At 39.2% G+C, this 14,476-nt stretch overlaps 3 protein-coding genes across 3 annotated transcripts; 2 read left to right on the forward strand and 1 right to left on the reverse strand.

Moving 5' to 3' along the window:
• Nucleotides 1–3,178: 3,178 nt before the first annotated feature.
• On the forward strand, nucleotides 3,179–4,771 carry LOC141840590 (uncharacterized). The gene is made up of 3 exons (XM_074728631.1): nucleotides 3,179–3,485; nucleotides 4,133–4,362; nucleotides 4,493–4,771. Exons 1-3 carry the CDS (start codon nucleotides 3,179–3,181, stop codon nucleotides 4,769–4,771), a joined length of 816 nt encoding a protein of 271 aa, XP_074584732.1.
• Nucleotides 4,772–4,957: 186 nt separating this feature from the next.
• Nucleotides 4,958–10,603, reverse strand: LOC141839180 (putative lipoxygenase 8, chloroplastic). The gene is made up of 9 exons (XM_074726874.1): nucleotides 10,182–10,603; nucleotides 8,058–8,332; nucleotides 7,741–7,981; nucleotides 7,285–7,602; nucleotides 7,114–7,199; nucleotides 6,918–7,028; nucleotides 6,210–6,511; nucleotides 5,866–6,132; nucleotides 4,958–5,792 (listed from the first exon to the last, which is right to left on the reverse strand). Exons 1-9 carry the CDS (start codon nucleotides 10,558–10,560, stop codon nucleotides 5,033–5,035), a joined length of 2,739 nt encoding a protein of 912 aa, XP_074582975.1. The 5' UTR covers nucleotides 10,561–10,603; the 3' UTR covers nucleotides 4,958–5,032.
• A 2,004-nt stretch (nucleotides 10,604–12,607) lies between these two features.
• LOC141841716 (putative glucosamine 6-phosphate N-acetyltransferase 2) lies at nucleotides 12,608–13,423 on the forward strand. Its single transcript, XM_074729900.1, has one exon. The coding sequence runs from the start codon at nucleotides 12,643–12,645 to the stop codon at nucleotides 13,129–13,131; it is 489 nt and encodes a 162-aa protein (XP_074586001.1). The 5' UTR covers nucleotides 12,608–12,642; the 3' UTR covers nucleotides 13,132–13,423.
• The last annotated feature ends 1,053 nt before the right edge of the window (nucleotides 13,424–14,476 follow it).

Genomic DNA, 14,476 nt, shown 5'->3' on the forward strand with positions numbered 1-14,476 from the left:
ACAGTTGAAGTGTATCAATCTCACTTAATTAATTATTTTAATTAAATAATGAAGATTAACCACATTACGTACTTAATACTTAATAAATTTTATAGCCTTCGCGATGCAGTACAGAAGTGTATCAATCTCACTTAATTAATTATTTTAATTAAATAATGAAGATTAACCACCTACGTCATGCAAATAGTTATGAATAGAAAGATATTATTAAGTCAATCTTACAATTTAAGATGGTTGCTGGAGTTAGTTATAGGAAATATATATACTGAATTTAAAATTATACAATCGAGATTCAGAATTATCTAGGTTAAGATGACCTTGACGTTGATGTCCGGACATCGATGACTGAGCAATGCAAATTCTTATGAGCAATGCAAATTCAGACTGTACGTCCAGTGGTAGGGATGGAATCAGAAACTTTATATTATGGGGACGGGGACGGGGACGGGGAAGGGGAAGAGTCGAAAGATGTGTATTTAGGGTTTAGAATTTAGGGTGTGTATTTATGTTAAGGGAGGGGGCGGTTGTGCATGTCATTACTCCCATTTTGTCCCTAATTTCTATACCTTTACATCTATTGTACTAAAAAAATTGAGAGGGGGCAACGCCCCTGGATTCGTCTCTATCTATTGGGATTGCCTCCTCTGAGCCCGACTACTCAATGGCTCTGAGTGTCAAATGTCACTCAAGTTTGAATGAGTCATCTAAGTGTTGAATGTTGAGTGCTTCCTGAGAGTGTCGCTCAAGTGTCAATCAAGATCGATTACGAATGTATGCAGGAATTGTCTGATTGTTGATTGCCGAGTCTGAGCGGGATTCTTTGCTATGTACTGTCGAGGTCTGTGTTTAACACAATTTCTTTAAAGTAGATTCATCTTCTCATACGATCTACCACCACTATGATATTCTCATTTTCAAACATCTTCCAAAGGTGGAGAAACCCCTTACAAGAAATACAGCAAAACAAGATATAAAGACAAATGAAATTGACAATGCCTTTACAATGAAAAACTTATTTTAAATGTTTTTTTATTGTTTGAAAATGTCTCTTGTTGGTTTGAAAATATAGTATCATTTTGTTTCAAAACCTCCAAGAATCAGCAATTTCAAATCTCCATGAAACTTTCTTTTTTAGGGTTGCTTTTGAGCTAATTTTCACTTGGCAATTGATTAATTATCATCATCAATCGATTGTCATGTTAGATCCGATCATTTAAATCTACAAAATGATCTTTTTACCTGACCAATTGATTGGTGAGCTATACTAATCGATTACTTGCTTCGAGTTAAACTACTAATCGATTTTGAAGTATTCTATTCAATGTTATAGTACCACCAATCGATTATCTAGCTATAGTAGTAAAGTACTGTAGCAATAAACACTAAATTCAGTTAATATAGTAAACTTATAAGTTACTATAGCAAATTCAATTTTCGGAGATTTAGGGTTTGTTGCGAACTATAGCTACTATAACAGAAATCCTAATTGCTATATTTTTTGAGGTTCAAGGTTTGTTGCAAACCATAGCTATTGTAACATAAATCCTAATTACTGTAGCAACCCATAAAAACTTTTTAAATCCTATTTTCTAGATTTAAAGTCCATCAATCGATCGATACATTGAATCAATTGACTAATATACTCATGTTTCAATCTTACCAATGCTGAATTATCATCTTATCTAGTATTTGATTTACCTCAACTTACTAGGATTTTTTTTGCTAGCTCAACATCTAATCAACCTTGACTTGCTGAGACTTCTTGTTACCTAGCATTCGGTCAACCTTGACCTGCTAAAACTTCACCGTTGTCTGAGATTTAATCAACCTTGATCTGTCGAGACTTACTTATTATCTATCATTTAGTTAACCTTGACCTGCTAGGACATCTATCATCACTAATTAGTGTCCAGTCCTCTATGATTCACTTGGACTTCGTTTCTCATGCCAAGTGTCTAATCCTTCATGACCCACTTAGATTTCACTTCTCATGCTAAGTGTCCGATCATCAATGACCTACTTGGACTTCCCTTCTCATGCGCAACTCCTTATTAGATTTTTGACCGTCAAGTATCAAGTGACTCACTTAGACTTCTCATCTTTGTGCTAACTTATATTGGTTTTCCGATCACCAGGTGTTCTGTCAAACATGACCCACTTGAACTTTTCTTGCCTCATACCAATGCCACACTGGACTTCCGACATTGTTGAGTATTCGGTGAATATTGACTTACTTGACGTCTCACTTTACTACCTACATATTGTTCAAATATTAAAACTCAACTTGAACTTTGTCAACTCAGTCAATCTTGACCTGAGGTCGATTGCACCAACACTCAAATGTTGTCACATAAGAGCTAACTACCGAATAGGGTCACTGACAAAAGAGAAGGAGAATGGGGAAACGAGGAGGATGAAGTTTTTGCTCAACATCTATCTCCTCAAGCAGAAAAAATTATTTCGGGTTGCAAAATATAGGTTGATCCGCTTTAATAAATTATGCTTCGACTGATTCAACATTAGATGCGTGCATATTACGTACGTTTGTACAGGAGTCACTTGAGTTCAGTGCAATATAAATCCTGAATTTGCACTCTTAAATATAAGAGAGAACATCTCCTTTTACACACACACACATATATAAAAAAGTGTTGTTTTTCATGTATTATGGTTTAAACAAGTTGAATTTAAATTCGTATACATAAAAATTAATATTAAAACAGATTTAACTTTGTTATTTTGAATAAAAAAATGACCTCGCTTTCATTTTATTATTATTTTGAATAAAAAAATGATCTCGCTTTCATTTTATTATATTTTAGAAGAGAGAAGAGAGGAGGTGAAGTGTATTTGTTCTAAAATTAAATGGAAAATGATTTAATTTGCCTGGAAAGCCGGCACTATTTATATATGTTGCATGCCATTGCGAGTAGTTTCGTTTGGTTTAGGATTAATTAAAAATGATATATAGATGCAAAATGGAAATAATGTTTACTTAAACGATAAATAGATCATAGATGCAAATTAATAACGGAGATGCGTCGCCATCAAAATCCTCGCTCGCTCGCTTTAATTTATAATAGGCTGCCAAGAACAAGCAGTCGCCCTAATTCCACTTGATCGATCACCCATTTAAAAGCTGCCTTTTTTTTCCCCTTTCAATCTCGACGACGATCATATGACGAGCGGCGGGAAGCTGGAGGGAAAGGTTGTGATGGTCACCGGTGCCTCCTCCGGCATTGGCCGCGACCTCTGTCTCAGCCTTGCCAGCGCCGGCTGTCTCGTCGTCGCGGCCGCGCGACGAGCCGACCGCCTCAAGACCCTCTGCGAGGAGATCACCGCGTTCCGAAAGGGAAAGGGGGCTGCCGCCGCCGCGGTAGTGCTGGACGTTAGCGCCGAGGAGGCGGTCGTCGCGGCCGCTGTGCGGAAGGCGTGGGATGCGTTCGGGCGGATCGATGGGTTGGTCAACAACGCCGGAGTTCGAGGTATATATACTTTAACTACCAGCGGGAAAAAAAGCGAACATGTTTTTTTTTAAAATTTTTTTAGGAATTTTCAAATGGAGTTTTTAAATTCGACGTACGGGAGTGTTCAAACGATAAAACTTATATAAAAAATCACATCGAATATTAATTAATCGATTATAGTTAACGGTACTGAAATTTAATTGATTATTACTACTAAATTTTAGTGATACGATCGAATTTGAAAATATATATATATATATACCATTAAATCATTCACAAATTATTGGACCACTAACAATATTTGATTAAACCGCTAATCTCCGATCTGCACGAAGTCGAAGCAATAACTGTCAAAGCCAACAAATTAAAACCACCTGATCAAATTCAGCCGCTTAGCATGCATCAGTGCAGCGATCGATATATATATATATATATATATATATATATATATATAATAAAACAAATGTTAATTTCAAATTAAATTAGATGGAAACAAACACTAAAGTTTAGGTGATTATGAATTCTTCATTTTGCCATCGATATATATATGAAATTAAAACATGCATCGATCTCTTTCTTAATTACTAATAAAATGCTCTGTTTAATTTCTTCTTCAATTCGTGCTAGCTGATCTAATTAATTAATAATAATTAATTAATCTGCAGGAGGTGTGTATGCATCAGTAGATTGGCCAAAGGAGGAATGGGATGACGTCATCAGAACCAATCTGACTGGTACATGGTTAGTTTCCAAACACGTGTGCAGGCTCATGCGCGACGCCAAGATCAAAGGATCCGTCATCAACGTTTCATCCATTGTCGGACTCCCTCGCCCTCGCAGTCCAGGAGCGATTGCTTACGATGCTTCCAAAACAGCTCTTCATGCACTCACTCAGGTAATTAATTATACATACGTATACGTATACGTATACGTATACGTACAAGCCTTAATCCAATTCAATTTGTTCGTGCTTCAATCGAGATAGTATGACGATCTTAAATAAGTACTATATCTACTGTATGCAGGCAATGGCATTGGATATGGGTGCTTATAATATTCGAGTGAATGCGATCGCGCCTGGACTGTTCAAATCCGAAATAACAGCTTCCCTAATGGAGATGCCATGGACTAGTGCAGTGGTAGAGAAAATAGTCCCATTGAAAACATTGGGCACCACAGATCCAGCAATAACGATGCTCGTGCAATATCTGCTTCACGATTCCTCAAACTACATCTCCGCCAATGTTTTCATCGTCGATGCGGGCACCACTCTCCCAGGGGTCCCCATCTACTCCTCGCTCTGAGCTAATCGATCCATCTCATCTGATTGATCATCATACTCCATATATCATGCTATGCTATGCTATCCATGCAAATTAAATAATTCACCATAAATATTATTTAAATAAGTGGATAATCAAATTCCATTCCATGGAAATCTTTTATTACATTTCTAATTAATTTTCAGTTATCTAGCTAGGAATTAGGATCTCTCATGGAATTAAGTAAATAAGTTTGTTTTACTTTTATTTAATTATTTATTTTTAAATTAAAAATATATATATTTAAATAGAAACGCTATTAGGGATTCCTTTTCCGGTAACGCCAGGCTCCGAGAAGGGCTTCATGAGTTCGTACGGCACGAGTCCAGCCCCACATCTATTCCTAAGCTCCGGATCGGCATTCCTCGCGTCGATCAGCGCCTCGATCTCCTTCAATCTCCCGCTAAACCTCTCGAACGCCGCCCCGATCGCCGGCTCCGCCGCCCACGCCCCCTCCATCTCCCCGCCGAGGTACTCTTCGTCCACCGAGTGGTTCGACAGCACGTCCAGCACCGCCATCACCACCGTCGCCTGGATCTGGCTCGGCAGGCACCGCAGCAGCGACGCCTCCGGTTTCTTCAGGAACCTCTCGAAGCTCTCCTTGTCGTCGTCTTCCGTCGGCATCTTGGTCCGCGCGATCGATGGCCGGTTGGGGAAGTAGCCGCCGAAGTGGTACTGCCCGAAGTTGACCGCCGCGTGGTGCGCCGACGCCACCCAGATAATGGTGGTCAGAGTCTGTGATAAGGCCTCCGGACTTTCCAGCTTGGGCCACCACGGCTCGTCCTGCTTGTCGCCGTGCCCCTTGGTCCGCACCTCGTGCCACCAGGCCTGGAGCTCGACGTCGCCCGCCACCTCGCTCGCGGTCGGGTAGTGATGCGTGACGTAGTCCCGCACCCATTCCTTGATCGCCGACCAGATCAGGAGGCCGTCCTTTGCGAAAGGGTAGTCCTCGATGGTCAATCTTAGGCCGTGCTCGGCCGTGGCGTCCTCCACTGCCATTCCCCTGTGCCAGTGCACGCCATTAGATCGATCGAGGAAATCCCTGAAAGATGACGCTTTTAGTACTTGTTGCATACCTTCGTATTAAGTCGGCTGGGAGAGCTTCCATGTCGAAACGCCAGCTCTGGTCGTAGGCCACGGAGCTGATCTCTATGGAGTACTTGAGCGGAGAGAAAGATATCTCAATGATTCCACCGGCACTGATGAGGGCCTGCCTTGCGAGCGCATTGATTTCCATGGTGTAACGGAAATGCGGGTGCAGCAGACGATAGATGGGATGCATCTCACTGAGCTGCCGATGCGCTGCGATGCTGTAGGGCTCCACACAGCAATGTGTTCTTAGCCTGCCATTTTAACCATGGGTAATCAGAAATACTCCTAATTGCGGTGAATTAAAAAGGTGCTCTTTGTATGGGTATACCAGTGGCTGATGAGCTCATGGTGGCACGAATCGTGAGCACGGACATGGGACTTGGCATGCCTCCACAACCAAGCTCCAGTTGCATCCGAAGAAGGCCTGAAGACCTGCTTCCACTGGGGCTTGGTGGCGGAGGCTGGTCTGGTGAGTTCAATTACAAGAGGCTGCAGGGTGCCTTCATTGGTTAGGAAGAAGATGGTACGAGAACCATACAAGGTGGTGTTCTTCAACTCTCGCACTTTGTGCACGTATGGCAAGAACAGATCATGAAAGTCCAGAATGAACAGCCGCTTGTTCTCCAGCGCCTGGAGAAATCAAGGTATATTCATCATTTTTCCCTTTTACTAAATCATTTCCATATGGATGACAAAGTCAGTCTAAATATGTTCCAAGTAGAATCAAGTATGTCTGCCAATATTGAGGAAATTTGTGATCTTTCACAATAAATAGGGGTGCATCATATTTTTCTCCTCAAGCCCTCTATTTTTCTTCCCCAAGTCAATTTAATTCGAGGTGTCCTGATCAGGTGTATGAAGTTCGATCCGGTGATCCTCTCAGGTTTGTTTGTGAAATTCCTAGTGAGTTTGATATCAATTTATATCCCTTTTGTCCGTGTTCTAGTATATCATATTGTAGATTGATTTGCTAGATCATGTTAAGTTAGATTGTTTTGCTTTTGAATAATGAATATATTTCTGTCGCACACATTACCTCTTGCACAGTCATGACACCTTTGATCCCTTGCTCAAGTATTTCTACTGTGATTGCTGACTCTGCTGGCCCATAGACCTTCGGATCCAGTTTGCTCACTATAGGGAATGTCTGCACATTCATCAAACTAAAATTATCAGAAAATTGCATCGATCATTCATTGTTTAGGAGAGAGAGAGATTCTAGTTGTGATTACCTTGAGCAGCTCAATAGCGTAGGGATTTATTCCAGCCAAGCATTGGCGAGCAAATTCTTCATCTCTGAGCCATGAGAACTTGTCCCCTGCAATCAATTTGACATTTTACTCCAGTAAATACTCGACCCACCTAGTCGAACTAGCTAGCTAATACTGATGTTTGCTGCTTACTGTCGATCATTTCTGGCGTTTCAAATAGCAAGACTTCTTGTTTTCCCTCAGTGACGGTCCTCACCAAGCGGGGAAGCACACCCCGCAAGCCCGCCCTTTCGAGCTCTGGCAGATTCAACCCTTCACTGAAGAGTGAATCAATGGCGGTGAAGTATGGGAATCTGAGATTGACGTCAATAATTGCGCTCTGGATCGAAGGAACAACTGCACGAAGCACTGAGCGAAATGTCTTCACTGAGAAATTGGCCGACTTCACCTCGGAAAAAGCTTCCTCTCTAGGTACGTAGAAGGATCCACTCCTTGTTTCAGATTTGGGATCTGTTATTTGCACAATATGCTTAACTGTTTTATTGCTTCTTAGATTCTTAGATAGTCAGTGGGTTCAATTGATCCTGTGTGTTTATCCATACTACGATAGACAGGCATATATATTGAGTGAGTCTTTAAATCGCATACCTTTTTTCGACTTTGGACGTCCTGTTCTGCAACGCCTTGGGTATGGATACTCTTTGCTCCCTCCTAGAACTGGTCTGGTTTTCTCAACATCATTGTCTGGGTCGCCGAGATCGTTATAGACATCATAGTCGTAGATCCTTTCGAAGCTCTTGCGCTCTCCCTGACCATTTCCTCTCAAAATCTCCAGCTCCTTCGCCCTCAATCGCCCGAGGCCATCTGGGGTTTGGGCTGGCAAGTAACACTGCTTCCCCAAGTATTAAGACCATGAAAATTAAGTGCTCAAGCATTACAGATTTCATAATACTAGTTGTAGTTACCTTGTTGGTGAAGAATAATCTTTTTTCCGGGTTGTCAGACGTTGAGGCCACCCAGGAGTTGCATGTAAAAGTAGGCAAAGTTGCATTAGGATTGCTGGTCTCAAGCTTGATGTCCTTGATGAACACCTCCTTGCTTTGATCATTCGTCACAAACACGCCTCCAATGGTGCCAAATTCCCCGCCGACTTCAAAGGTGGCTTCATACGTGATCAAGTTGCCCTCTTTGCTCGCTTTGCGAGCATAGGCAGGCAGAGTCTCCTTCTCCAATCCCGTTTCTTTCTCAATCATAATATTTTTGGAACATGCACAAGAACAAATGGTCAATCACATGCCCAAGAAGATTCAATGGCAGTCATTCAAGCAGTTGATGAAGGCATTTGCAATTAAGTTTATTCTTTCTAGTGTAATTGTAGCAAGGAAGAGAACCCTTGTCGATGTGATGGAAGCACAAGGGAATCCTTTCCTTTCCTTTCCTTTCCCTCCTAAGGACGACTTGATCATGTGTATTGTCGAGCCGTGGTAGCATGAGGTTCATGGATGGAAGGCTCTTGTTGCATCATATATAACTAGATTTATGACATATAGGTTCTTGTGAACTCACTCAAAACAATGTATGAACAGGGATGTAACTCTTTTATGTAACAGGTGGATGCAACTCTTGATTATTCCACGATCATCAAATAGGTATGCAACTCAAATATAGAACATGATGTTACTGATGCTTTGCCCTCACGGGCTTGCTCGCATGGTTAGCGCAGGGCAGTTGGAGGCTTTGGGTTCGATCCCTCCCCTGCGCTAGCCATGATGAGAAAAAGGCCAAAATGGCCGTCCGTGATTTACTCCCTCTGGACACTTGTGGGCCGGGACCAGGCCGCTAGGTGGCGGTTCCACCTTTGCTTACATGATGTTACTGATGCTTTACCTCCTTATTGCAAGCACGAACTGTTGCAATTTTTTAAATTTTTTATTGTGCAAAGCCTGCAGGTAACTTGGAAGATCACGGACAATGATGACATTGTTGGGTCCCACACAATCAGCAAGTTGGGCGCATAATCCAATTCAAGCACATGGATCGCCGAGTTAATGTGGCTGGCCCTTTGTTTCTCATGTGTTTCAGTAGTTGAGATGTCTCACTTGTATAATTTCTGATCTTATTCAATTTTTACCTAATTAAATTTATAGTTGACTGATCCAAACTTTTTCATCAACCAAAGTAATTGAAAAATATAGATAAGTTCTAATCAACGATTTATCATCATAAAATTTTTAAACTTCCTAAGTGATTTTATCATCAATTGAACTTAATCGGTAAAAACTTGAGGTTGATAATTTGATTTTGTGTGCAATTATAAAATTTTTCATGGGAATGACAACTGATATATAATATAAAATTAATATATACATTTTTATAATATAATTTTACAATATATATGCAAAATTAATGCTTGTTTAAAAATTAAGTTATATGATATAAAAATCATTAGTATTTTTAGTAATAAATTCTCTTATTAATAGATTTTATCTCTCTTAAATTATACTTTAAATTGAATAGATCGTATTATCGTTTACGTATGAAGATCTCCACTCCTAAACTTTTAGGGCGAGCAAGTCCACTATGCTCCCTCCTAAACTTACAAGTTATTAGATTTTTTTTATAAACAAAGAATAAATAGATGCACGTGTTTATAAATTTTAATAAATTCTTATTCTAATATATATAAATTCTAAGTTTCTTGTTAATTAGCTAATCGTTGGAGTAAATAGATATTTATGCATTTTATAAAAAAAAATATCCCCTTGTTTATTTCATTTTTTATATGAATTAAAATAACAAAATGGATGAAAACTTTTGGTCCATGCATGCTCTTGACAAAACTCCAATTTTTATTATTTTCTTTAAAAAATATATATGGCCAACTTTACCTTCTTATCCATCACGATTAGTTGGCCCCAATTTGAATTTCTTATATGAAGCCATCCTAATTAACCACTTTAGGTCTTAAAATATTCAACAGGAAAAACTAAAAGCCAGAGATTAGCAATAATTTAAAAAAACTAGCAATAGTTAACAGAGCAAATAATCAGCTACTATACGGAAGTTAATTAATGACGAATTAAACTCACTGGGATCGAGCTGTGCACTGACGAGCTCGAGCAGGAGAGATTTGCCAAGCAAGTCCTTGACGCCGTCGCCCAGCTTGGAGAACCCGAGGAGGCTGCTGAGCACGCCGGATGCCGTCGATTGCACCGTCACCACTGCCTTCACGGTGAGGGAGCCGCCGAGGTTGTCCCCCGTAGACAAGGTTACCCCTTCCTTCAAAATTTTCACGCTGGTGCAGCTTATGGTAATGCCACGGCACCTTCTCGTGTGCCTGCGCACCCCAGAGGGCTGCATGCCTGCAGGATTATGGCTCGGCCGGAGAGGGCGGTCGGCGCCGTGAAAGGGGAGAGGTGGAGGAGCATTGCAATGGAGAGCAAGAGGAGGAGGAGGTTTTGGCAACATTATTGTATGTATGGCTTTAATTTAATCGTACTGCAGATATATATATGTGAATGGAAATGGGAATTAATCAGAGACAAGCACAAGCTGGGTAGTTATATATAAAGACTATGGAAAGGTAAATATATAATTTAACCTCGCGGCTTTCGATCTCAAAGTAATTAATTAATTTCACATTAATTAAATAATTAAGGTGTGAAGGTAATTAAGAATACAGAATTCTCTCCATGTGATGATTTTTTTTTATTATATGTTCTAAATTTCATTCAATTAATTCTAGAAATAGATGATTTTCTTTCTTTCATTAATTATTACCTGATAAATCCAGAATGAAATGAAGTGTCCATCCAGTTAACTATATATATATATATATATATATATATATATTATAGATATATGATTATGAGTTAGGCCAGATATTAAAAATAAATATCAATATACGATTAAGCCGATTATCGATCGAGTGAAAGAAAGATGAAAAATGAAACGTACGTACTGTAATATCAGTGGATTGAAATTTGGCCAATCACATGGCTTCTAGAGATTTTGTTATTGTCTTGTACGCAGCCGCCTTTGATTTCTTCGTTCCAGTTTAATTCATTAGAATATTGGGTGATTGGAAACGTGTCTCAAGTAACATCACATGACTTCTCGGTCTCAATTAATAACACATGTTTTTTTGGACTAACAAAATTTGAAAATTGTATATATGACTTGTGAATATATACACATGTTTTTTTGGACTAACAAAATTTGAAAATTGTATATATATATATATATATATACATATATATATATATTAATTGCATTCGAATATATATATATCCGTCCATCCAAACAGATCCACAATTTCTTAATTAGTATTTTAATATATATTCGAGTAAATAGGATGGCGCCTGGATATTGTTCAAGTTCAAATCCGAGATAACAGCAGCTTGCATGGCCTAATGATCAGTGGAAGCCATACATGGCTTAGTGGAGTGGATATATTTGCATGCACGGCATCTCTTCAGCAAAAAAAAGAAAAAAAGAAAAAAGAAATCCATCACTTCAATACGACTCCAGACAGACCGTCTATAAAAAAAAGTAAATAGAAGTTATAAATGATCACCATCTCTTGCATCTTTCTTTTATCGCCTGTCTTCATTAATTAATACCACAGCAACTTGTAAATTTTATATATAGTTGCAGCAGGTTAAGCTACTCAATTAATTAATTATTGATTGAACAAGTCAATGTTGATTTGGTTGAATCACCACATCATCTCTAGCTTAACTAGTTTAGCTTGTGGGAAAAGAAGACAAGAGTTTCGTACGTGGAATGCTCTTCCACCATTAATACAAGACTACTCTTGTTAAATACTCTTTCCTCTTCTTTTTCTTTTTTCTTCTTCTTCTTCTTATTATTATTATGTTTTTTCAGCTGCACAAAGCTTGCAGGAAGCAACCTTTGCCGCTAGCTAGCCAGCTGTTCTTAATTGTAGATAAACAGAAATTAACCCTCATCTGTAAATTACAAGGAATTCCATTTATTTAACTAGGAGCTTTAATCAACTACAACAAATTAAGCTTCGATCGGAGTAGTTAGCACTAGCAGAGAGTTTTATCGTTCCTAGTTAGTTTAAATCCAAAGAGATATCGTACTAGCTAGCTAGCAATTAAGTTAATTGCTTCCAAACTTGTCTTCTCTCATTACTAATTGGATTACCATCATTCTCTTTAATTTTCTCTTCTTATCCATATTGTCCATTTGCTTTTCAATTAAATTTAAAGTATATCATATTTATAACATTATTTTTAAGACGAACTAATTACATGATTTTTAAATTTTATTACTAAATTAAATGGATCGAAAAAATTTTGATGTCAAATTTTATTATACAAGAATAAAAATTTGGATTGTTTAGTTTTGCTTTGTTAATGAAAACTAAATTGAAATTTTATTTGCTCCTCACGGATCTTAGAAGAATAGATCCGGAAGAATCGAACCTGTTTAATCGGATTCCAGACCCGCTCCGTTAAAGGAATAATAGCTTGGGGGAGAAGCCAGCGAGAGAGACGAAGAGGAAGCCCGGAATCGATCAGAATGGATAGGCGATCGGCGGTGACCAGAGTCGACGGCGGCGACGACGACCTGCTCCCACTCCGCCGCCTTGATATATCCGACAATGCCAAGGGCTTCGTGGATCTCCTCTCGCAGCTCAGCCCATCCTCCACTCCTCTCTCCGACGCAGATTTCCAGGCCCGCTTCGCCGATCTAGCCGCCCTCGGTGACGACCATCTCGTCGTTGTCTCTGAGGATCGTCTCTCCGGACGTATCGTCGCCACGGGATGCGTCTTCGTGGAGCGCAAGTTCCTCCGCGGCGCGGGGAAGGTGGGCCATATCGAAGACGTCGTCGTGGATGCGTCCGCCCGCGGCCGCCACCTTGGCCAGCGGGTGGTACGACACCTTACAGACTATGCGAAGGAGGCTGGGTGCTACAAGGTCATTCTCGACTGCTCGATTGAACTGAGATCGTTCTACGAGAAGTGTGGGTTCGAGGAGAAGGATATCCAGATGGCTCTCTACTTCTGATTGGATAGAGAGGCCTTCATCTACATCATTTTCGCGGTAATAGGAGAAATTTTCTTTGCTGTTTTATGCTTTCCCTTTTAATTTTATCTAGGAATCCATGGAAATCTTTTCTCGCCCTAAAAATGTAGTTAACTAGAATGCCTAATTGCTAGAAGGGGGTGCATTGTGAGATGCGATTAGGTTGACATTGATGCAAACCTAGCTTTTGCTTCCCTGAATTGGTAGCTGAAACAGTTAATTAGACTATCTTTGTCATGTTATCTACTTAACAAATTATTAAAGAAAATCCAAATTTTTAGTGTCTCACTTTACATATTTTCTCTTATGTTAAGTTTGTTGAGCTTGAATATTGATAATGCCGGAGTTCGAGTCAAGGTAACTACTTAGTTGTGGTTTGGTACATGATGACTAATCTCAATTGACGCATAAAAAGGGATATAATGTTGGGAATTATGGAGCTTGAATAACTAAATTTAATATCGGTATGAGTAACTTGTACAATATGAAAAAAATGGCAGATCCAATAGTGAATTGGGTAGCTTCACTTGCTTGGCCCCCTTAGGCCTACCAATTAAAATGAGTGAATTGGGCATGGGCAATCAATGCTTGTAGGGCTTTATTATGTGTAAGGATGGAAATGGATCAATACTGGCATTTCTTTTGGTACTATCCCTACTCAATTAACTCTCCACTATTCAAACCCAACAAAAGCTGGAATATGATACACAATTGTTATCATCACCAAGCCAAGTCTGTCTCAATTATTTAGGGTTGGTTAGATAAATTTTATCCCTCTCTATCAATGTTCTATGCAAAATTGTATCTCAAAAAATTTGAATATGATAAATGGATACTGAAATATTCTATTCTTATGTTTAATCCCTATCCGAATGTGGTAGATCGATATGTAAATCCGCAAATATTCTATATAAATGTGGATAACATGCAGGTGCCAATGAATTTGTGGGAAACCAAATCAATCGTGAACTCCATTTGTCTACACAACATTCTATTAAAATCCAATATACTCAATTATTATATGAACTCGATTTAAGAAAATTGGGAAAGTGTGAGTTCCTACAAAGTGCTACTTGTTGCCATCTATAGTGATGTGCTGCTTGTTAGGGACAAACTCATTGATGAGTAATAATATATTATAGGGATGACAAGGAAAGCCTTAATAGGGTGGTTATATGCTGACTCTAGACTGGATAGCGAAGCTGGTCAAGCTAAGTTGGGTAATCATAAGAACTCTTAACCCATCACATTTGTCCATCAGTTTGGTTTTTGTATTGATCTGGCTTATTTTGTTATCATAATCAATTCTTTCATTGCTTCTGCTAGA

This window comes from Curcuma longa, chromosome 11 (assembly GCF_044706935.1).
Source record: "Curcuma longa cultivar G26 ecotype Majalengka, Jawa Barat chromosome 11, ITB_CL_G26_1.1, whole genome shotgun sequence".
NCBI classification, from domain to species: Eukaryota; Viridiplantae; Streptophyta; class Magnoliopsida; order Zingiberales; family Zingiberaceae; genus Curcuma; species Curcuma longa.

Coding starts and splice junctions, on each gene's coding strand:
- LOC141841716 (XM_074729900.1), top strand. CDS start 12,643: ATGGATAGGCGATCGGCGGTGACCAGAGTCGACGGCGGCGACGACGAC.
- LOC141839180 (XM_074726874.1), bottom strand. CDS start 10,560: ATGTTGCCAAAACCTCCTCCTCCTCTTGCTCTCCATTGCAATGCTCCT. Junction 7,603..7,740: donor ACGTCCAAAGTCGAAAAAAG/GTATGCGATTTA, acceptor TGCAAATAACAG/ATCCCAAATCTGAAACAAGG. Junction 7,029..7,113: donor ACGCTATTGAGCTGCTCAAG/GTAATCACAACT, acceptor ATGAATGTGCAG/ACATTCCCTATAGTGAGCAA.
- LOC141840590 (XM_074728631.1), top strand. CDS start 3,179: ATGACGAGCGGCGGGAAGCTGGAGGGAAAGGTTGTGATGGTCACCGGT. Junction 3,486..4,132: donor CAACAACGCCGGAGTTCGAG/GTATATATACTT, acceptor ATTAATCTGCAG/GAGGTGTGTATGCATCAGTA. Junction 4,363..4,492: donor CTCTTCATGCACTCACTCAG/GTAATTAATTAT, acceptor TACTGTATGCAG/GCAATGGCATTGGATATGGG.